Source organism: Symphodus melops, assembly GCF_947650265.1.
Source record: "Symphodus melops genome assembly, chromosome: 11".
NCBI lineage: Eukaryota > Metazoa > Chordata > Actinopteri > Labriformes > Labridae > Symphodus > Symphodus melops.
The window spans coordinates 18,396,519-18,420,226 of NC_136701.1; the positions used below are offsets into that span (position 1 = coordinate 18,396,519).

The 23,708-nt window shown below is 39.5% G+C and overlaps 1 protein-coding gene across 5 annotated transcripts; it reads right to left on the bottom strand.

Annotated features, from left to right (window-relative positions):
- Positions 1-1,584: 1,584 nt before the first annotated feature.
- Positions 1,585-13,932, bottom strand: arfip2b (ADP-ribosylation factor interacting protein 2b). Of its 5 annotated transcripts, none has more exons than XM_079355389.1 (10): positions 13,623-13,932; positions 11,508-11,618; positions 8,399-8,431; positions 6,833-6,941; positions 5,743-5,799; positions 4,116-4,231; positions 3,736-3,957; positions 3,484-3,641; positions 2,753-2,927; positions 1,585-2,653 (listed from the first exon to the last, which is right to left on the bottom strand). In XM_079355389.1, the coding sequence occupies exons 2-10, from the start codon at positions 11,604-11,606 to the stop codon at positions 2,498-2,500; spliced, it is 1,125 nt and encodes a 374-aa protein (XP_079211515.1). In that variant the 5' UTR covers positions 11,607-11,618; positions 13,623-13,932; the 3' UTR covers positions 1,585-2,497. The 5 variants fall into 5 exon arrangements, with proteins under 5 accessions (XP_079211515.1, XP_079211514.1, XP_079211517.1 ...); XM_079355388.1 differs by having other exon boundaries at positions 8,375-8,431; XM_079355391.1 differs by lacking the exon at positions 8,399-8,431.
- Positions 13,933-23,708: the final 9,776 nt, after the last annotated feature.

The following is a 23,708-nucleotide window of genomic DNA, read 5'->3' on the forward strand; positions in this document are numbered from 1 at the left end:
AATGAAGGCAGAGAATCACATCAATCCATGACAAGACTTCATTTATCATCTTAAATATTATGTGCAATCATTCATTGAGTACAATAAACCAGCTCAGCCTAGAAAACATTGATTGTACACAAACAATAAATCTCCTTTTATAAATCTTGGTTCTCTCTAGGCAACAACATAAAGGCTAGACTAGTAAGAGTGGCTTTTAAATGCCACAAGTAAATGTCGTACTTTATTCAATTCACTGGAGGTTTCACATCTACAGAACAAGAAAAAAATCCTATTGCCATACATTTTGGTGAATTTCAAAGGAGCAGGTTTGGAAAAGAGTCACATTTTTCTTCTTTATATTGCTGTGTGGTGGTCAAAAGGACCACAAACCGGCAAATAATTTTAGCTCTATGTAAAGCCATGGTCTTACTGAGTGACTTTCTCAGCTGGAATAAAATACACTTATTTTACACACTGGTACATACAAGTCAAACAAATCATAGAGTTACTGTAATTTCCGAGATCCATTTTCATTTCATTGTCTTTTTAAGAGCGACAGCCAGTCTTAAAATTTAATTCAAGAAACTTTAAGCATCATGTACGAACCGGGACGCAGAAAGCCAAGAGTAGAGCGAGTGTGCATTCACACATATCTGCACACATACTTTGGATCGCCGCCTGCCATGCAAATACAGAAGGTACAATAAGCTGGAGCACTAACTCATGAACTGATAGAGCTCTCCTTTCTGTTTCCAGTTGCTCTCATGAGTCCAATTCAGCATGATTGAATAACCCGGATTATCTTCAGAGGTTCGTCACGAGTAAACTGCAACACTCTTTATCAGTTAATTTAAAATATTTTTTGGAAAGATACAGTTATCCTGAGGCGTGTTTTCATATAAGTGCGTCTTCTGCTGAGCTCAGTGATGTCGTACTCAAATGGAGTCACTTGAGAAAAAAAAAAATCATACATTTCAGTGTACAATATGTTGACTCATATAGTTAAGACAGAAAACTATATAACAGTGATGATTACATTTAACATTATGTAGGTAGCAGTACCATGGAGATATTTAGTTGTGACACGTCCCCTTATTGTCAAACTCTGGATGATTGTGTTCTACCAAAAAGATCTAAACAATCATGTATTATTAGTATTATTCCATTCCCAAACAACTCATTGACAAGATTGGATGTTGAATTATTAGGATTAGTAATATTAGACAACTATTATAATCTTCAGTGTGAAGAAAGATCATCTTAGACAAACATATTATTTTAGGAGTGAAAGATGTTGAACCAGGATGTCAATGAAATATTCCTTCTGAACTCTAAAAGATAAATGAAAAAGACAAAAACATCAATGTTGTCACTCAACAATTAAATTATTAATTGATTTGAATCCATTCAAGTTTGTTGGATCTTAACAGACCTTCGTATCTCCAGTAGATAACCCTCTCCCCAGTTCACAGTGAAACCCAGATCATCAATGAACTTGTAGCAAGGGTTAAGCTTCATATAAACAGCTTGTGATTTCCATTTTAGGGGGCTAAGTTAGCTAAAATAATAATAACTTAAGACCCAAACCTGTGTAAGTCTATGAACCTGTGGCAGTGTTCCTTTATTTCATCGTTGCATAAATAGTCAATATTTATTCCGGCTACGATTTCATATCTGTAGCATTTCTGATAACTACAGACTGAGCACTGTGGTACCTGTAGCTTAAAACATGGCAAACTCTTCAGCACAAGACAAACAGCTGACTGCAACTAAAATAAACTGTAGGGGATTAGTCAAATTAAGAACAAATTAAAATAATCTCATACTTAAACACAAAAATATAACTATCTCAGAGTGAAACATTACTTCATTTAAAATGTACATTGATTTGTAATGTCTTGACATTCCTTTCCAGTGTGCCGCACAAATGCTCTTCATCATTGGTTTGAAATGTACGTCTGATCGTACTTTTCTTCCTGCAGGCTGCAATCTAAGTAAACTAGCTCTTACACGAGGAGGCACACTAGAAGAGGGATCATGTCTGGAGTACATCTGAGCACACTTTAACTTCCCTCCAATCTGTGGTCACGAGAACATGTTTGGTTGAGGTTTAACTCAGAGCACTGTGAACACTCATGGAGTACAGTAATGACCGTGAACGTGACTGAAACAAGCTCACACAGTGAAATGTTGATACAGGGTGGGGGGGGGGGGATTCTCTGGGTTCAAAGCTGGAAGAGGTTAGAGTGACAAATAGGAAGTTTGGGTAGAGGCACTAAAAGCCCCCAGACTGTTCATGAATCTGGCCACTTGGTTTCCAGCTGCATTTAGCCCACTTGTCAGTAATACCCTGCATTTTATCAGTCCAATCCTCCTTCATCTGTCCAATCATCTCGCCACATGCTCATCTTCACTTTCCTCCTCTCTTTTTTCTGCGTGTGTTTCCCTCTGTAAGTAAGGGGGTTTCAACAGGTAACAGGTGGAGGTGGTCGAGAAGAAAGGCTGCTGCTGCTTCTCACTGCTCCTCTAACCAGGAGGGCTTGTCGGCCCCTGGGGGCCTCAACTTTATGTTGAACTGCTTCAGCGTCTGCTCCAGCTGCTCCTGGTTGCCAGCAAAGTACGCTGAGATGGCGTTATGGAAGAGGAGGAGCTGCTTGTGCATCACCTTCACCTGAAAGACAGAGAGAGACGGAGACAGAGAGAGAGAGAATTAGAGTCAAACCTTGAGTCGGATTACGACAAATGGTTTGTCCTTCTGTTGCCCACTTACCTTATTCTCTTCCAGGAACTTGAGTTTAATGATGACGTCAGAGCGGAGGCGTTCATACTTGTCCTTCTGGATCTGGTACTGTTGCTGAGCAGCTTCTATGCGAGCTATGGCCACAGCGTCCCTCGGACCCAAACTAAGCTCCTCCAGATCTGACCGGTAGGCATCAAACTCAAGTCTGTTGGTGAAAGGAGAAAGAAGAAAAATATATAGAATTAAATGCCTTGAAAACCATGCTCATCAATATAAGCCTTTAAGTTATCATGAGTTTAAGACAAAAGATAACCGTTTGTGTTTCTGTGCATCACCAGTGACACAGTCTACACGTGGCAAACTTTTTTTCAAGGTAACTTTTAAAGAGTTTAAAACTCTTAAACATTCACAATAATTACCAAATGACGTCATTTCTAATGAATAAATCCCTTAAGTTATAGAAAATGTAAGTCAGGTCTTTTGAAATAAATAGTAACTTTATACAGCAAGTGTTGGGCTTCTGCCTTGACATGATTATCACCATTATGGAAATTATTCTGATTGATTAGAATGTATTTTTTAAACTTCTGTTCATTTTCACATTGACATTTGAATTCCTTGCAATGTTCTGTGTTCAGTATAATGCAAGCACTTCATTGAAAAGCAGTCACAGTGATCTTCATTACAATATCAGCATTTCAGTTGAAGTTGTGTCTGCATCTCGTAGTCTCAAAAACATGAAGCCTACTTCACGTCCTTACCTGGCATTTTCATACATCTTGATGGTCATCAGGGTGTCCTCCATGGTCTTGTTGACCAACGTGTTGATGCTCGACACAAAGAAGTTAACGGCGCCAAGAAGAGTCTCCCCATTCTTACACAACAACTTCTGAGTCTCTGCATTGTAGCCAAATTCATCCTTCAAAGCCAAATGAGAGATTTTGTTTAAGATAATTGTTTTAAATAAACCGACTTTGTGCCTTACACGCGCGTTCAGACTGTGTCCGTCTTACCCTTAGCTCTGGAGATTTCTGGCTGAGGTCAGCGAAGGTGTCTCCCAGCGCGTGCTGCGTCTGCACCATGTTGTAGAAGTGGTTGGTGAGCGCTCTGGCCAATCGCAGCACATTCTCGTATTTCCTTTTGGTGTCTCTCAGCACCTCAATCTGGGCCTCCAGCTCCAGGTCCACAGTCCGAGAGCCACGGCCGAAACGCTCCGAGATCATCTGTTTTGTGCACTGAACCAATGAAGGAACACAGAGGGAAACTATTACACTCGAGGAATATGTTTGATTTCAGATCATCAATAGACACATTGGATAAAAATACACCCAGTAGCTCTTTATTGTAATGTTAGAATGAATTGTATTCATTTTACAGAACCATCTTTGGTTACCTTGTAAGTGTTCAGACCCCACTTCTTCACTGTTTCTAGCTTTTCTACAGCCACACCGCGGGTCGCTTCTTCAGCCATCATCGACGAGCTGCTGCTGCTGTGGTGCATGTTCGAACCTGAGAGATACGACCCAAATGATGAAATAATCCAACATGGTGAACAAACTCTTAAGCAAACAAACAGGTTCTGGAAGGTTGGAGAAGAATAACCCACACACAGATAACAAGACCCAATAAAGAATCCACTACTTCATAAAGCATGTTCTCAAATCTGTCTGCTATTGTACAACCCATGTCTATCACCGTAAGCCATTTAACCATTACAGAATGAGCAGAGGAGTTAAGAGTGCAGTGGGAAGTAAACGGAAGGAAAAGCAAAGGAGGAAATACCAATGAAACCAGCCTTCATATTTCATGTTCAGTCTTTGTATAAAGCTGTGAGAAAAGCTGAACATACTTTAAACAGCAGGAATATTTGATTCATTGAGACGCTGTTAGAGGACAAACTGTCCTCTTTGTACCTTTGTGTTCATTTGATTCGCTTGCTTTGTGGCAGAGGAAAGAGCTGGATGTGGGAACGCTACTTCGCCTCGCCTTCATTCGCAAATCTGTGGCAGCCGGACGGACGGACGGACGGACGGGTGGGTGGGTGGGTGGGAGGTTAGAGGTTTATGGATGAAGGAATGGGTCGGGGTGAAAATAAAACAGGGTAGGGCGTGTGGTGGCATTTACAACGGGGTGAGGATTTTAAACAATGGGTGGATATTTAGTTTTTATTAATGTGATGATATAGCATGCCAGAGGGGGGGGGGGGGATATTGTAGGAGTAAGATGGATGGGAGGAGCAGGGCGAAGCAGGAGGTCCAAATGGAGAAGAGGAAAATGACAGACATGAGGAGGGGAAGGGTGAAGATAAAGTGGAGGACAGAGACACACGAGTAGAAAACAGATGAAGAGACAATATTTAGTGTGTTTAGACATTCAGTGAAAAATGCAGACAAGCGAGTGATGATGAAGAGGACGAGGCAGACTATATAAGCTCATCACGAAAGGTGATCACTGAAGGGGCTTCGATTACAATCATTTTACAAACACGCTCCAGGCCGTATTTTATTTTTGTTAGGAAAATTACGTAATACAAATACACACATTGTTAAGCATGAAGATGGTTTCAGCTTTAGTACTCGGAAGTTCAGAGGCTTATTATTCCCCAACCAGAAGAAGAATGTGTGATAGAAATGCAGTCATAGAGAGAGTCCACAAGTCGGACAAGAGGAGCAGCAGCTTTAAGTGTACTTCCATCTCTCTATGGATGGAGTGACATTTGAGGTAGATAAAAAGGATAAAAGCGAAAGAGAAGATCTTTTCCAGCTGAATAAAGAAGACACTGTGTTAATAAAAAAAAAGCATCTTTCCAAAATGAGTAATGCACGATGAGAGGATGATTAGTTAAATAAAGTAGAATCACTATCATTAGGTGTGTCGCTGTTTAAGCAGATAGCAGACAGCAGACAGGTCTTGCAGAGGGGTTCTTAATTTTATCTCATCAACATCCCCGAAAAACAACATCACGTTTTGGAAAGAAGCTCGCCATTAAAAACCAAAACGCAGATCTAAAAAAAATCCACCTAATCCTGTAACTGGGATCCTTTTGTTAAACTCTGCATTGTAGCGCACAGCGGGGCCTGAGAGGGAGTGAAAGAGAGAGAGGGAGTGAAAGAGAGAGATGTTAGAACAGGTATCAATAAGTAGGAATGAGAGAGTGGATGTTTCCCTTGACTTCAGCTAACCTGCCAAAGTCAAAACCATGAGCTAAAACTGATTTACTCATCCTTTAGTCGACCTGACGTATCACACAGCATGTGAACTAACTCCACTAACTGGAGAGCTATGACATTTTAAAACAAAGCAAGTGGCTGTAGTTTTAGGGAAGAGATGGTCCTTTACAAATCGTGTAACCACGAGATTTTTCATTTATTTGATCAATATGTTCAAGTCTGTCCATTTTCGCCATGGTCCTCGGGGGCTTTTAGTGTCTGCAGACGCATTTTAGAAGAGACGCAGGGACGAAAGACTCCATTCAATCAGTGACCTTCTCTTCCTTCACCCATATACAGACTGTGATTCATTCATTTATTTATCATGGTGGTTACTTTGTGCTCGTTATTTAACGGGTGTACTGATTTGAAGGGTGAAGTGCTGACTTCTCCATCTTTTCCATCCCTCCAAATTTGACCTAATGTTGCCTATCCCGACTGTCTTCGCTCTCCAATGGAGCCGACGTGAGTAAAAAACACTAATTTCAAACATGCTGTTAACTTACTTCATGCAGAAACAAAAACACTTTAAGGCTCATAAATGTTTTTTTTCCTAATCAACCAAATTCAGTCTGCAACTCTGCTTCCTTCCTCGTCTAAACAAAGAACCGCCAACACTGAGAAATAAAGATCACCGGCACGTTTTGAGATTTAGTGGAGGCTTACTGCAGGCCGTGCATTCACCGCCGCTATCGACCCCCCCCCCCCCCCCCCCCCCCCCCCCGACCACAGCAAATTACTTCCACCACAATCTCCAGGGGAAAAATGATAGGAGGCCACAGAAAGCAGACACCTCATTGTCTTCCGAGTAAACTCCCAGAACGAAAGACAACAGAACAAGTCACAAATGAGACAGAGTGACAGAGCAGCGGAGGGGATAAGACGGGAAGAGTTACTGTACCTTTGATTGAGCTGGTGGGGATGATACCCTCTGCAGCTCCTCCATAACCCCCCGACACAATGCTCGTCTCGTTGAGATTTGGACCTGAAACCATCACTTGCTGCAAGTCCTGCAAAGCGTAAGAGCATAAATAATAAAAGAAGAACAAAGGAAGGGGTGAGGGCTTTGGTTAGAGACACGAGTACGGAAGATTATGACATCAGTGTTAAATTCAGACAGTGTAGACGACGTGTGTTAAAGTCCAGTCACTAGAGGGAGACAGACACTACCATGTTAGGAAGGTTAGTGTGTGTGCACAATCTTGAAGCCACCCTTTAACTTCATCCTCTTATCTGTTAGACAACTTGGGGAACGACACAGCAAACAGAGCACTGAAGTAGCCCGTTAATAATCAACCTAACTAAAGACCAGGACTGAATCTCCTGCCACAATGGGAGCAAGCAAGAAGACGCCACGGCACAGCTGGGCTCAACCTTAAGTCCAAGCAGCCAAGCAGTGACCTTAATGATCTACGCAGCAGGAAATGCCCGAGCAAACTTCTTTCCTGCCAAAATAATCACAGGCTGCAGCGAGGCAGTGTTATGAGACACACGAGCCTTCATTTAACTCCCTGCTTTCTTTTTGTTTCTTTCTGACATATCAGCAAGTTCAGAAAACAAAAAAATGTAAGGGATTTATGAAAAAGGAAAATCTAGCCTGAGTCGATTTCTCACTTAGGCAAACCATATGTGTTCCTAAGACGAGCAGGTTTCATGTTGACTGGTGTCTGTGCGGGGGAGAAAGCCTCTTATGTCATTTGCTGCAAACAGAGACTCAACTCTGAGCGAAGAGCCGTACTGCAATCGTAACACGTAAACGGCTGCATGGTATTTAGATTCGTGAAACCTTGGGCTTGGACTCTTCAGTAAGAACGTGATAAGGAAACACTGAGTCACGGAAAGGGAGCTCGCCATTTCCTTTGTGTAAACATTAACAAAACAGAAAAAGAGACGTGTATCTGCTTGTCCTCTATGCTGCTGTTGGAGGTTAAAACAGCGTCCGACGAGGACCAATCTGCCTCTTTGAGAAACGTGGGAAGGACTTGTGATGCGTTGAGTCGTCGTAAGCGCTCCGTTGGATTTGTTGCGGAAACGCAACTAAACTTAAACATCAAAAAATGAGCGTGACCTTAATCCAGCCCCTTCTGACATGTTCACAAGTTAGATAAGTGCACACAGGATCGAGGCTATACACCTGTTAATCAAATGGAAACAGATGGTAATGTGTAGATTTCAGTGTTAGTAGACCTATGTTCATTTCTAGAGACTTCTATGAAGTGTAAGTAGGAGCTAAGTAAACAGAAAGCACACGTGACGCTGCACAGTGGTTTGCCGCTCAAACGAAAGATGTGACGTTTTGGGTTAGAAAACGACAGAAGTGATACGAGCCAGTTTAATGAACATAACATAAAGTCAAACCACTGAGCAGCACTACACACCATCATGAACACACACACACACACACACACACACAGAGACAAAAATGCACAAATGGCCTGCTCACCCTGGTGCCTCTGGAGCTCCCTACCTTCTCATCTAAGCTCCACTGCAGTTTTGCAGCCTGCACAGGAGATGGAAGAGGGAGAAGAGACGAACACAAAAACAACCACAAAGAAAGGGGAAAAAAAAAAAAAAAAAAGGGACAAAAAGAAAAATAATCCATGACTGAAATTATGAAACAGGACAGAGTGATGCAAAAGAAAGGACGCTGTCATGTTCCTCAGACGGCAGGGACGGGGAATGGAGAGCAGTGATGACTGATATCAGAGCAGGTCAGGTGAGCTGGTTTTATGCTAGCTTCATGTTTCGGGGATCTGACATGTCATGTCAGAGTAACTTTGCCATGATATTACTCAATCACTGTCTGCCCAAAAGAAGGAACGAGCTCTAATCCAACAGAAAAAAAGTATAAGTGTATATTTTTAGAAGACATGAGCGAACATCAGAAGTGACATTAAGATAACAGAAAATAAATCAAGGAGGAAGTGTGCACAAATAAAAATCATCCACACTAACACAAAACCTAGCAGGAAAGACTTTTTCTATTGAAGCAGCTCGTTGTTTTTTTGAAAAGATTCAGCACAGCACCAGTGCCCAACTTCTACAGTTTCTGAAGTCACGTCATCATTTCAATAATCAAAGTGTGTCGAGATGGATGGAGCAGAGAGACCAAACAGGAACTGAAGAAAAAAGGACCCAGCCTCTTCAACCACATTTCCTCCTTCACGTCCGTCTATATATAACTCCAGCCTTGTGTTGTGGCATCTGCTCGACGTGGAAGAAAAGTGACGTAGACGCTGATCCCTCCCTGGTTACTTTATTGACACAGTGCCTGTTCCCTGAGATAAAGCAAACGACTGCACCTCTAAGTCATCATGAAATAATGCGACTGTCACATCTTCCCAGTGAGTCTGTACAGTAAGAGGCTTACACTCTTATAGTCTGTTTATGCAGAGATATGGCATTAAAAGAAACAGGAAACTACAGCATTGTAGACATTCCCTGGAAAACAGAGGCTCTGCTTAAAAATGCAACAGACAACTTTTTTTTTTTTTTTTTTTTTAAAGAAATGTGCCGGGTTTTTTTTAACACTTACTACACGATTGGGGTATTTCTAAATTAAAAGCACATGAGACGTGACAACAAGCACGTTAACATGTCTGAATGACAAAGTAGTCACCAGAGAGCTACTGTGATTCATCTTCTTCTTTGTCCGCTTGTTGCTTGCAGTCAGTCCTTTGTCTGTAACTGTGATGGTGTCACTCAGCATCCCTGAGCTGACAGAAGAGCAAAGCTACACGACATCTGAAAACCAGATTTCTGCTCCCTCTAAATCAGCCAATCTTCATCTCCACATAAACGACACAGACTGCTGCAGCTTCAACTCAAAACGCTGCGTGACAGATACCAATCTGGTTTCACAGGGCTTTCACCCAAGGACAAAGCACGGCCACTTTCAGATTAATTGCGGCGTTGCTATGACAACTGGTTAATATCCAGCACCAAACAGTGCAGATAAACACTTCATATCCATGCACACTTTTAACAGAGGCCTTGATGGCTTCGTGAGAAGGCAGGCGTTTCTTCCCGTCTGTGCAGGAGCCACTCAGAGTTTGGTGAGCAAATAACTTATTAACTGCCAGCGCTTCTTCCAGGATCTTCAGTCTGTTTGTGCAACAAGGTGTGCCTTTAGGTGCAAGAACCTGTTCCACCTAGTTTACCCTGCGACTCTGCTGTTACTTCCTTCTCAATGACTCGGACGAGAACACTACTCGAGGTCGAAACAAACCTCTGCAAATGATCCGTTACGATGGAGAGGGCGAGCTCTACATCAAGGATGAATGACTTGATGTGGCGTTTGCCCTTCAGGTGGAATCCCTGGTAAACTCAAAGAATGTGTCCCAAACCCCATTCTAACTTTAGCACTACCAGTCTGAGCTTCAGTGAATGAACTAGCACACCTGGCAGGCCGTATATAGAATCTAAAGAGTTCTCAACTGTATTACAGATACTGCTGCATAGTTATTTTAATATTATTTGATCACATATGAACACATTACTATAGCTTAGGATACCTTTTATTTGAAACTTTAGTACTGAGAGGAGAATGATCAGTGAGCTTGTGGACAATCTAGTCAACAGCAGTTTACCTTCTTATAAACTCGTATAAATTGCGTACTGTGAATTTGGAACAACTTTATACTCACTGTGACATCATACTTAGTTAGAAAAGAAGGAACATTATGTGTTTGTTTTTTACACAAAGGGCGAAGGTTAGCAAAATACACATAAGCCTGAACATGTGGCCACAGGAGCTGTTAAAGAGAACAGCTGGTTCCCATGGCGACGGCTGATCTCAAACACCTGATTTCCCAGGAGGAGCTCTCCACACAGCTGTCACTACGCACATCTTAGAGTCTATGACTGGTGAAACACAGTGAAATATCCAAACTCAGAGAAACACACTGTGATTGATATTTTTGCACTGAGTGAATTCACACACAAAGTGCATAAAGTGAAAGAATTAAAAAAAAGAAGTGGCTGATTGGCTACATTCACACGAGCAGTGTTCAAGACTGACAACTGTATTAATAGAGACGAGTCAGTGGCTGACAGGGGACGAGCTAACAGTACGGCTTTGATGCAGAAAATGCTGCTCATTCCAATGAGTTCCCACTCTTCATTGAACTCCCTCAGGTCATCAGAAAGAAAGAAAAAAAAAAACACCACGTGAATGATTTGACTTTCAAAGATAGTAGTGCATGACTGAACGCATTATCCAGCGACTGTTTCCTCAAGAGAGAAACTCGTGCCAAAAAAAGAGTCTGAAGAACTGATTAAAGAAAAACAAGCATATACTTTCTACACTAACAGATAAATAAATGAATGTTTTAAACCAATAGAAAATCAACAGCTTAACAAAATTGATTAGTATGACTATAAACACATTTTCTATATAATATAATTAACATTATAATATGAGATTAAATGTGGAAGAGCAAATCAATGTAAATTATAGCAACTGTATTAACTAGACTCTTCTGTTTTTGAGATACTCTTCATGACCTTGGGGTCACTGGTCTAAATAAGGAAAAAAAAACAACTGGGGGGTCTCAAACTGTGACACACTGACCCACCTGTTCAAGGCTGTCGTCCTCTGGTAGCGTCCCTGTGTCACCATTACTGTTGATAGGAATCTCCATTGTGGCAGCTTTACTCATAATGCTGTCTGTCATAGTGCACTGTGTCTGTTAAAAAGAAGAAGAGATAGACAGAGATAAAGCATGGGTATAACAGAAAGGGCTTCATGTAAATAAAGGGAAGAAGTTATGGATGGAAAAACAGCGAGGCCTAAATGCTACTTTGAACAGGAAAGACCAAAGGACGCAGTCGAAAACAGCCAAATCATTAAGCAGATGGGAATATAATGGCTGCTCACAAGAGAGGAGGTGATTTTCAAAGGGCAACACATAAATAAAGCCAGAGCTATGAAAGCCCCAAACACACAAGCCGCCACTACAATGAGCTGTGTTGAAGTGGCCACTCTTCTCTGCAGCTCAATTACAAGACTGGACAGCACTCACTTTGCAAAAAAACAAAGACTAGACAGGAGGCTGCAAAAATTTTACATCATCAATATCAAGTCAGACAGTGATGTGATAGGTCAAAGTGATTGTTCATGCTATTCACTTTCACAGATGCATCAAATTGGCATGAAAATGTAATGCTGGACAAGAAGGAATATGGACCCGACCCTATTTGTGGCTTGGGTAGCAATAATGAATTCACATCCTACTGAATTCACTCCTACAAACACTAATGGCTGATTTGGGTGTATTGCAGTATTTGTGTAAGAGACATGGCCACAAAATCAAGGCCAATTTGAGGACCTGAAAGACACTTGTTGAGGTTCAATGTGGCAGCAAATGAAATTGGTCATCCTGGTAAACCATACACCTGGGAAACTTCATCCTGTAAGGTCCACACAAAGAGATGTAAGGAAGCCCATGGTTCAGCATATGATTCATTCAAAAACGTGTGGGTGTTTGGTGGTGCATTGATTTTCTTCATTTCAGATAGAGACCAACTAGCCTCCACAGAAGTCAAAATCAAGTTGATGCATTTTAAAGTTCATAGCTGCCAAAAGATTAAACAAAGAACTGTTTGAAATGGATTTCAAACCTTGTAATATGATATATTACACAATTATATACGTCTGAAAATGTAATCTGGCAGTACCATGTCTTCACTACAGGTTAAACACTTAAGATTTGTAATATATGAATATTTCTACTCTAAACTAGGCTCTCAAATAACACAACTTTTAAGTTGTATTATTCTGCCTTTAAAGTCATTCAAAGCACCAATGAAAACAGGGACGCTGACAGGATTCACACGACTCAACTCTTAAGAAGCATGACACCATTAATGAGTGTGAATGTGAATTATGGAAGTAAAGCCAGAGCAAACATTTGGTTTAGTCAAACTTAAAAAAAGAAAATAAAAAAAAGAAAATTGGTGTCCTATACTGAGATTTACTCTAACATGGCAGGTTGGTGGCTGACAGATATGTGGTTTGTTTGACTGGAGAAACATGACCAGTTTGTTTACATTTGCTCTGACATCACCTCAGTGGGTGTTTCATTTGAAATGCATACTTGGCCATGCCCTGTCCATTTCCTGAGGAATGACACGTCTCTGAACAATATTCAACACACGGTTTTTGAAACACCTTCTATGTGAAATTAATACACACATTTCCCTTCTTATTTTTAACATATTTAAACAGTTTGAGCTCGGATATTCAATTACGGTAAACGTAATAAATAGCCTAATAAGTCTTTATTAAGGTTTGCGGGTTACAAAGTACCATTAACAACATCGAAGTACTAAGAGACTGGTAGTTTATAAAAATCCTTGTCCAGGACAGGTGCACGTGGACAGGTGTACTCTCAGCAGGTATCCCTGTTGCAGACATATGGTTTGTTCAATATGCTCAATATAGCGTCGGTTCTTAAAAATGATCGCCATCTATTAAAAATGTGCATAATACTGTTACAGTTTTATTCAGGGTGGAAATAAATACGCTTTAATAAAAGGCCTTTAGTTCAAATGTGTCTGTTAAGAAAAAATAAAATACATATAATTAACAGCTAGTTTAAAGTGGAAATAAGACATACTAATTGTGTAAGACTCCAACTCATGTCCCCTTACATACTGCTTTATTATCGTTTTGAAACGGGTTGACTTACGGTGTTTTTAGTCCCGTCGTGAAGACAGAGCTGATCTGGAAGCTAGCACGCGACGCTAATATCAACCTAGCGGCAGTGCATCCCAGTGCACGCGCGGCTGGAGACTGGTTTACCTTTTTGTCCGCCCAAGGGAGAAAAAAAACACGAGCGGCAAATAACACAGCTCTATTATCTACATATGTGTTTATGTCATGTCAATTTAAAGTCTCGTTTTGACTCGGTTTTTCTTCTGTCTCTCTCTCAAATAATCCTCAATCCTGTTCCTTGATGATGCCAAGAGGAACGCTTTACGGAAGTGACGACACACACGGATTCATTTTTACAGACGCTCTACGATACAAAGATCCTCTATTAGAAAGAAAATGGATCTCTAGTTACAAATACCAATCCTGCTGTAAATTATAAAGTGCCAATGCAGTTTAACTTTTTGTGTAAATTAACAATATATTCACATTACATATATAATGTGTTTTTTTCTCTAATATAGAGTCTCTGCAAAGAGAAGATGTTGTTTTTTTTAACTCAGAAATATTTGTGCAGAGCTATTTGATGCAGAGGCAAGTTACAACTTGTGTACGATCTGGCACAATTTAAGTTTTTTTTTATGTGATCTGAGATCAAACACTGTACATTTTAGGTCCGCGTTATAATGAATTACATCAATTAACAATGAGTGCGTTAAAATCTGGTTTTAATCATAGACTGTAAAATGTAAAACTAACCATGTGCAAAATCCGAACGACTACATTGTACATGGGCATTTTATCGGAGTGAGAGTTCTTACATTTTCTTCAAATAAACTACAGCACATCTCTGGAAAGATCTTCCAGGTGATTTGCAAGTTTAAACCCCTATCTGGTGGCTGTACATTAACTCACTTGAGTGTAAATTAAACATGTTCTTTCACATTTTTCCTGAGAAATGCTAACAATTGTGACGGCTGGGAATCCAAAGGTTGGGTGTTGAAATCGGTGGAATCCATTATTCACAGAAATCCTGCCCCCTGTGACTGCAACTTAACTGTGATGATAGAATTGAAGCCTAATGACTTTAAATGTGTTAAAAGTAACTAAAAGAATCATTAAACAAAATGTTACTTGTGACTAACAGTATTCTGAGAAAACAAATTCCATTTAACTTTTGGCAAATCATGACATCTTGAGAACATTTAGCTTTTTGAAGGTTTTTGCATTGTTTTGCAACAGAGGACAGTTACTTATGTCAAACAAAGACATCTATTGTATTGAAACAAACAAGTTAACACCCCACCTCAACCCCAAAGTGTATGCATTTCATTTACATACAATAGGCTAAATGGAAGATTTGGGCACCTGTCAAGCAAGTTACAAGATAAATGCTTTAGAACCTATTTTATAATGTTGTTGTATACAGCAATCACTTTTCTCTTCCCTTATTTTTGGGTTAGGGTCCCTTATTTTTATACCTGCTTATTTGCTTCAAAAGTCTGCAGCATTATATGAAAATCTATTTATTGTCACCACCTTCACTTTAGTGATAATCTTCCTTGACCTGCTTGTATGTGGCCTTAGCAGAAAGTATCAACAATACTGCCCTCTTTTGGTAACTGTTGGTTTATAATGAATTGACAAGGTCCTAGACAACTATAGTTTGAGGCAAAACTTGTCAAAATTTGTCAAAAGAAATGTTTTGTACACTTTTTTTTTGATATGCCATTCCAACTATTGTAACTAATGTTCCTGTAAAATAACAGTCAATTATATTGTTAATTTACAGTATAAAACATGTTTAATATATATTTTTGTGTGTGTTTCTGTATTTCTCTTTGTTATCCCTCTCATTTTTCCTGCCTCCCATAATCAGGTCTTGATGTGTAGCACATTCTCCATTGCACAGTTAAAAAAACAAGTGCAATGTCTTTAAAGCTTTATATTTGTGGAAATATTTTAAAAGTAATTTTTGAACCATTAAAAACAATCTTTAAATCTTGTGTTTAGTCAGTGTTTTGTCAACTGTTGCAATCTCACAACCATTCAAGAGGTAAGTTTAGACATACATACATACATTTTATTTAACTTGTCGTAAAAGTGTGTATTCATTCACGCTTATGAACACACACTTTTCCAACTGGGCATAATACCTAAACTCTTAAAAGGAAACAAGTAAAATGAAATGACTTAGTATTTGTACATGTTTTTTTTTATTTATTCATTTTGATTTTCATTTTGATTTTGATTTTTTTCAAATGTTTCCCTCTAAACGGTAGAGGGAAAGAGGGAGGTCGCGGGGACCTCCGACCTCACTGAGTGCTCAGGCATATATACGTACATGTATTTTTTTTTAATCAATCAATTACTATGTTCTCCTTACACATCCGTTTTAATAACTGTGTCACAATAGTAGCACAGGTGAATGTTATAACTTCATTTGTATTTGCTGTAAAAGCAAAGGAAACTGTGTCCATTTGTATCAAACAGTACATTAATTAGCTTTTACTGGAAAACATGGGGGATAGCATGCTATGTATGAGTAGAGTACCACACTCACAGTTGCATGTGACCACTTATTGCAGCCAAAAGGAAAATGCAGAATCAGCAGAGTGAGACACAGATATTTTTCTCATAAATGTCCTGGCTGTAGAAAATCACAGAGAAAGTTTCTGGTTAGTCAGTGACCACATTAAGTGTAAGTCTGGCCATAGAACATCTAGTTACTGGAATCAAGGGATGTTTTCCCTTACTCGGTCATAAGAGAGCAGACTCACCTGTTGAATCATTGGGAGAGTCACGCAAATGTTGGCAAAGTCCCACTCGTGTGGGCAATTTCTCAAACAACCCTAAACTTCAAGCTGAGCTTTTTTCAACACTATCAACTAACAATGACTGAACATTATTGAAGTTCTTTCTGTACCTGATATGCCCTCTTGATGGCACCAAAGGCCCTCCTAAAAAATATGCAGAAAGACATCTATGGTACATGAACATACAAAGAGAAGATTTTCCATAAGACACTGCAATCTGAAAATTTGCTCTGCTCATCTTAAGAAAAAAACACATTTAAATGCTGATTAAGCTGTTTACGTCTCATCTCTGCATGGAGAAATGATTTCGCCACATGGAGCAGCTTTTACAGTCGTTTCCTGATCATTTTGATGAGTAACAGCCTTTCAGAGCTGCTTTCAGAGTTGTTCACAGGAGACTTAATGAATGTGCCAGTCACGAGCAAGCCTTGAGCTAAGACAGTGATTAATGATCTCAAGGGACAAAATCAACATCCACTGCCTTTACTTCGCAGATAACCAGAAATCTGCTAATGGGCTATTTTAAGTGTTTACATTATAAAGAGACACCCCACCTTCTATTTAAACTAGAGTACTTGACCTTAAAGTGTTTTTAAACACAAGACACACTCCTGTTAAGTAGCACAACACACAGACAGACCTGCTTTTCCAATTTAGATTTTGAGGTCTTATCACTTTTTTGACAGTTCATAAGTAATGAAAGGTGTTTTCATTTTCAATAGCAATCACAATTTTTTTTAAAAACAAGCTCCTTTTCTTCCTTTCTGCATCATAGACAGCAAAAACAGCGACCCTGGCCCTGAGGTTTGCAGAGCTGTCTGACGCTGTGAGGAAGCCATTCAGGACTCACCCTGAATAAATAATACAGGTCATTGCCATTCAAGGTTTTTCTTTTTCCTTGCAGGATCCCATGCCACTGTTTTTGTAAAGCGTGTGTTTCTTGTAAAAATGTAACATTAGCATAGAAGCCTTTCAGAGCAGAGCAGTATATCCTTTCCAGATTTTCATTTTTTAGTAGACTTCTGTTATTTAACATATTTTTTCTATATTGCAAATTGACCTTCAACCTATTTGTATTTTTTCCCATTTTTATTTTAATTTAAGGCACTACCCTCAAGCCCAGAGCCTTTGACAGCATCTCATAGTATTCATCATCATTTTCCTCGTCTGTCACTGATCTGTCAAGGATTCTTCCTTTTTCAAGAGCTTTAAACACTATCCAGTGGTATTCCTTGACACTTTCTTCACCTGCAACAATTATATTAACTATGAACACCTGAGCAAACTCCTTTCTCTGGAGAATTCAAGAAAAATGCATTTAAACATTTCCCAGGGTGGCTGTTAAACCTGTTTTTTAGACACTGTTTCCAAGGCAAATTATTAACTCTCATGTAATGCATTTCATATTGTCATCTGTATTAATTAGACAGTTATCAGTCATCCCAATCATTGGACGCTAACACTGATCTTAGTATAAAACCATTAAAGCCTTAAGGTTGCATTTTACTTTTGAACGGGATCTGATTGTCAGATACTAATTTTTCTTATCAATTTCTTATCAATGCATTACATGAGGCAAATATTATTGATGCATGTTGAACATGATACTGCTGTAGTTTGACACTCCTACTCAAGAATAATTCATTCATATGGAGGCTTTTGCAATGCTGGAAGCTTTCAGTGTTTCGATTTGTGCCAGAGACATTATTAATGCTTCCTGAGTTTATTTTGCTTTTGATATTAGCTACCTGTATTTGGCAGACCACACTAAAGCTTGTTAAAAACAATGTGCATTCGTATAATGGCACCCCCCCACCACACACACACACACACACACACACACACACACACACACACACAAACAGATGTGGCCAAATCAGCGAGCAGTGATCAGAGGTGTTTGCCTGAGTTGCCAAGATTGGTGTTTTACAGCTGCATTTGTTCCTGAATGTGCTGGTTTATGGTGCACTCCGGGTCACGCACGACATCTAAACACTGCCAGAGTAAAAAGTGGATTGCATGTACCCCCTCACCTCAACGCTGCCACACACACAGTAGTAAGAGGCCTGCCCACACACACTAAGCAGGGCAATAACCACATCAAAGCACACACACTAATCCCACCAGGAAACAGGGAATCCATAGGCTCAGTCATGAAAGGAGGAAGAAAAGGCATAAGAAATAAAAATAAATAAAAGTTATTTTCAGAATGTTCAGGCCAGCTGTTGTTAATCAGACGGTAATGAGAGTAGAGATACTATTTCAAACTTGTTGTGACATCTTAAGAGACTTTATGGATTATTTGTCCTGTGCTCAAACTCATCGCTCTAGTGAGCTCATCTTAGAATATTCTCCAATGAGAAAAACAAGATAATGCTGTTGGCACATATTTTTAATTCTAGTGAGGAAAAGAGAATTAGAAATACCCCTGGCAAAACAGCTTACAAACCCTCTTAAATTATGGAAACAATGGTGACCAATATGAATGATAAAGTTTATCCATGTACATTTTTATGATTGTTCTAATTTATCCGTGGAGTTTAATCACGTCAAGCTTTTTTAATTAAATTGAATTGAATTGACCAATAAAGGTAGTTTACCAGAATCATAAGAAAACCCCTAAAGCTTGATGTTTACTTTCCGATCAATATTTCAGTTGCTTGTTTGGGAAATTCATCGACCTTCAACATATTGTGTATTCTTGGGAATCTCTTTGTCAATCAAGCAGCCACTTTGTTCTTTTTTTAAAATGTTCTGAGGAACCCTGAGTCCAAATGCCCCTAAGTAACTTTATCGCCTTCAGGAGCTTTGAGCTCTGCAGGATGTCAGAGAGGTGTTTCACAGAGAAAGAGAGCCGGTTGGCCACCTGGTGGAGCTGTGGGAGAGGGGAAATGTGCTGGAATCAAACACACCACCACAAAGCACAAGCTTTCACTGGGTTCATGAGCCAGTAAAAATGAAAGGGAAAGCACCAATGCACACAGTCAGTTTTCCTCTCTCAGTATTTTACTGAGTTGTCCTTGTAATAAAACAACTTTGTAATATCAGCATCACCATTGCTTATTTCAGTAGTGCCAGAAAGAATCCTTACGAATTTCATATGACAGCTTAAAGTTCAATATGTATTCCACTGACCAAACAACGAAGAAAATCATCAGCCTACCAACCAACCAACCAACCAACAAAACAACCAACCAGTCAACCTCCCAAACAATCAACCAACTAAATGACCTGCTAAGCAAACAACAAGCTGACAAAGATGCTATTAATTCTTGACATCAGTTAAAGAGCAGCTTTGATGCTATAACATTAAAAATAGAAAGTGACAGAATAGATTTTGCAAGGAAAATAAATAGCAGTCGGCATATCTCCTGTCAAACATATTTGCACTGCAACTACATTTAATCCAATGCTACGTTAGATTAGTGCCAAGCATGCCAAACATGTGTCTATTTACTAGGCAACAGCACAATATGATCCCCACTTTGGTATTATTCTCTTCAAAGATCATGTCCAAATATATGTCAAACAGACACTGACAAGCCCAATATAAGTACAAGCACTATTAATAGGCCAGATACAACTGCATAGATGCATGTCTATGTTAATGAGTGTACCCTCTCAGATAGAAACACTTATCCTCATATATACAATACGGTTCACAAAAAAGTAAAGCTACCAAAGAACAGCTGCAGCTTAGCCTCATCCTTGCCCCAGATCACACAATTATTAGCCTCTGCTAACCTCTGCACCCCCCTTTAGTCACAACAGCAGTGTAGCAGGCCAGATGTGTGGGACCTGGAGGTGCAGAGAGATCCTATCCAGCCCCCCTCAGAGATTTCCAAAGACCATTTGGCCCACATGTTTCAGAGCGGGCTGTCAACCCCAGTGCCAGGGTTCATGTGATTGAGGCCTGGCAGACAAACTGCTGTCACTGGGCACGCTCAGTGGCCAGTGACAGCAGACATGATTTATAGAGTGATGTGTGTGTATATGCATGTGTGTGTGTGTGTGGATGTTTTCACAGCCTCCTGACATCTTTTTCTATCCTGAGTACTATTTCCTTTCACAAAACATGCTCGCTAACATTCTTTGGCGTACTTCTTGCTCGAGAGACATTTAGGCTTTACGGCATTGAACAAAACCTCAGTCATTTAGAAGTTTCTATCCAGACGCAAACACAAGAGATGGATGTTAATCCATTAAGACACTTAAAGTCTGCTTGCATTGTTATACAGTGTAGTAAGATGAATAATCTGTTTATCTACAAGAATTTCCAAAAGCTAATGTTTGTAAAAACACAAATTCCTTAACTCCTGAACTTCTAATGAGTGTTGAAAACGTAAACTGGTTTCATGGGATTTCATTAATATGGTGTATAGTCAGTCAGTGATGTCAGCGTAATGGAAATTCCACTGTGATATTTACTTTAATAATGGCATTTTTCTGTATGTGCTGGTGGGGTGTATCTATAAGACTGTGTGCAATCAGTCACAGAGCAGAATTGTGTCCATTTCTCTTGGGCTTTCCCCCTTTGGAAAGCGCTGAGAGAAAGATGGATGCTTCCAGTCCTTTTAAGCCATTTAGAGGGTGAGCAAACATCCCCTCACAACCCTTCAAAATGACAAGACCATCTCTTCCCTTCCTGCAAAAAAAGCAAATAACATCTTCTGTGCTTCCATAATTTCCTCATCCGCTGTTCCTCCCCTCAATTTAACTTAAACCATCTTTAAAGTTGGGGAAAGCCGTTGTTGGCTTTTTCCATCTAGCTGTTGAAGTCATCAGAAAGAAGTGACTGCTCTCACATCCATCTGTAGACACAGGATGCTGTCTTCATGTTTTAATTGAAAAAAAAATATCTATCCCTTGTACTTTACAGGCCAAAGATGACAAAATGCAAACTTTTGGTGGAACATTCATTAAATTACCTATGATGAAGGAAGCAGGGACCCAAATCTATTTTAAAAAGACTTACAAGCTTGTCTGGAAGTGAATCTCTCAACAGAGTTAATTTATAGAGAGCTTATGAGGATTTAGGTAAGCAGGGGGCCACAGCCACCCAAACAGCCCCTTCCTGAGCCTCCCTACTGTGGTTACAAATCCTCATCAAAATGAACGCAACTGTCAGATCTATTAAAAAAAAAAAAAAAAGGAGGCCAATAAAAGGGTAGGGTAGAACAGTATGGCTGTAGTGTATGAAAGACAGTCTAACTAAGAAGACTTTCTTTTGACTTTTAGTTTCTAATGAAAGTAAAATCCATTTCCATCTAGGAAATAAATTTGAAATTCTACACTCATCTATTATCTCTACAGCTTATTCCACAAGGGGTCCTGTTGGGGACTGGAGTTTATTTAAACTGCCATTGGGCAAGAGGTGATTCTTTGACAGGTTGTGAGTCAGTCACAGGGCTGAGGGCTGACAGAGGCATAACCAACGATTCAGTTTTCACAAACTCACGATTTAGAACCATCATTTAATGTTAAGTCCTTTCCCACTATAACATGTGGAATGCAGGAATTTGGGATCAAACAATCAACCTACATGTAGCCATGTAGAAAACAACCAAATGTCATGTAAAATGTAAAGGGACAAGTGCTATGTAAGGAAGAGTTCTAACTGATTTTAATTGCAGAGACCCCCGATCTCCAATACTCTATGTGTCTCTGTGTATTATTGTGTCTGCTTCTGTCTCTGTGCGTGTCTTGAATAAATTCCAGGGTGAACATTTGTGACCCTCGCCGCCCTCAGTGTGAATTGAAAATGAGTCAGATTTGGCACAGTAAAAGCTGCCGTTATCCCGAAGTGAGTTTTACTACTCAGACGTGTGCGCTCAGCCCACCTGTTTTCCTTCCAACTTGCAGAATTTTACACTTTCTCGGTTTTCTCTCCTCTTATTTTTGTATTCGCTCCAAAAAATGTTTTATCCCTGATGGACTCCTTTAAAGAACACTGCACACAAAGGATCCAGAAGACCTTCTAGTGGATGAGATATTGTTTGGTTTTTGGACCATTGCAGTTTCATTTTGGCATGTTTGGATTAAAAAGCGTCACAACTGACATTGTAATATGAAGACATTTTACAGTAATATGCTGCGAGTTTCAGTTATTTCTTTTTGTGCAGACAGGCATACATTGGAGATTTAGCCCAATGTTTTGTTTGGGAAAAGTAGCACACTGCCTCTTTGTCCATTTCTCTTTATCACGCTATCCCTTTCAGAAATCAAAGGTGATGATGGAAAAATTCCCAATTCAGTGATATAAAACCCCCAAATACATCATAAATTAGCCTCTTGCAAACACTAATATAACATATTACATTTACTAGCTAAAGATCCTAACATACAAATCCTAATCATAACATACGAATCAGAATGCTACTCTGAGTTCTACTGGAACAAAAAGTTATACAATTCAAACCTACGCAATTTTGGCTTGCAAAAGGGAAATTGTTTGCACTGGCAAGGCAGATTTTCTATTCAAAACCAATGGATTATCAGCACTCAGATTCCCAAGCACAAAAACACACTCAGTGTCATCTATTAGTTGTTGTTGCTGCCCTCTCAGTGCTCTCAGTTGAAAATATTTAAAATTTTGTGACAGCTCTGCACTCATCACTTGCACAACTCCCTCACAATAAGTCTACATAAAAGTAGGAGGATACTTCTGATGTCAACAATGACAGAGGAGAAACTAATTTGACTCATCTTTTTTGGGGTTCAATTTCCAGGTCAAGAGCCGCTGCCAATGCCAGGACAGGATTCCTCTGCTTTGTTTAGAATGTTCTTGATGCAGTTATCTAGAATAAAAGCATATGGAACAATTTAAAGCAGACTTTAAGGTCACTTTCAAGGGAAGTCAACAGTCATAACCCAGCAACATGAAGCGCCGGTGAGAGGCGCTGTGAAATTGAGTGCTGCCAGTGCAAAAAACAAACAAACAGGTTGTTAACAAAAGTTAATGGAAAAAGGCCCTTCATGATGTCAAAGTTAAGATTTACATAAAGGATCAGCCTAATCTTGAGTTTGAGTTGAATTCGAGTTTTATATTACCCACTAAAATCAGCTTGGTTTGCTGTTAACATTACTTTACTGGGTTTGGTTTTGATTGACAATTCCTGCGTCTTGATAGATGTCTATCTTGCTCTAAATGTTAACATTTTTGAAAGACATTGTTGAAGCAGATGTGCATTTTTTTCAAATGATTTGACTTTTTTTTTTTTTTTTAACATAATCCCATTTCAAACCAAACATCAGGAACACTCACAGAAACTTTAATTACAGTTTTCCTTAAAAACATTTTCAAGAGT

Excerpts from the sequence above, each read along its gene's own strand:
- arfip2b (XM_079355388.1), bottom strand. The coding sequence starts at position 11,606 with ATGACAGACAGCATTATGAGTAAAGCTGCCACAATGGAGATTCCTATC. Across the intron at positions 5,800-6,832 it reads CCCCACCAGCTCAATCAAAG|GCCCCGCTGTGCGCTACAAT; the intron begins GTACAGTAACTC and ends ACTCCCTCTCAG. Across the intron at positions 2,654-2,752 it reads AGTTCCTGGAAGAGAATAAG|GTGAAGGTGATGCACAAGCA; the intron begins GTAAGTGGGCAA and ends TCTGTCTTTCAG.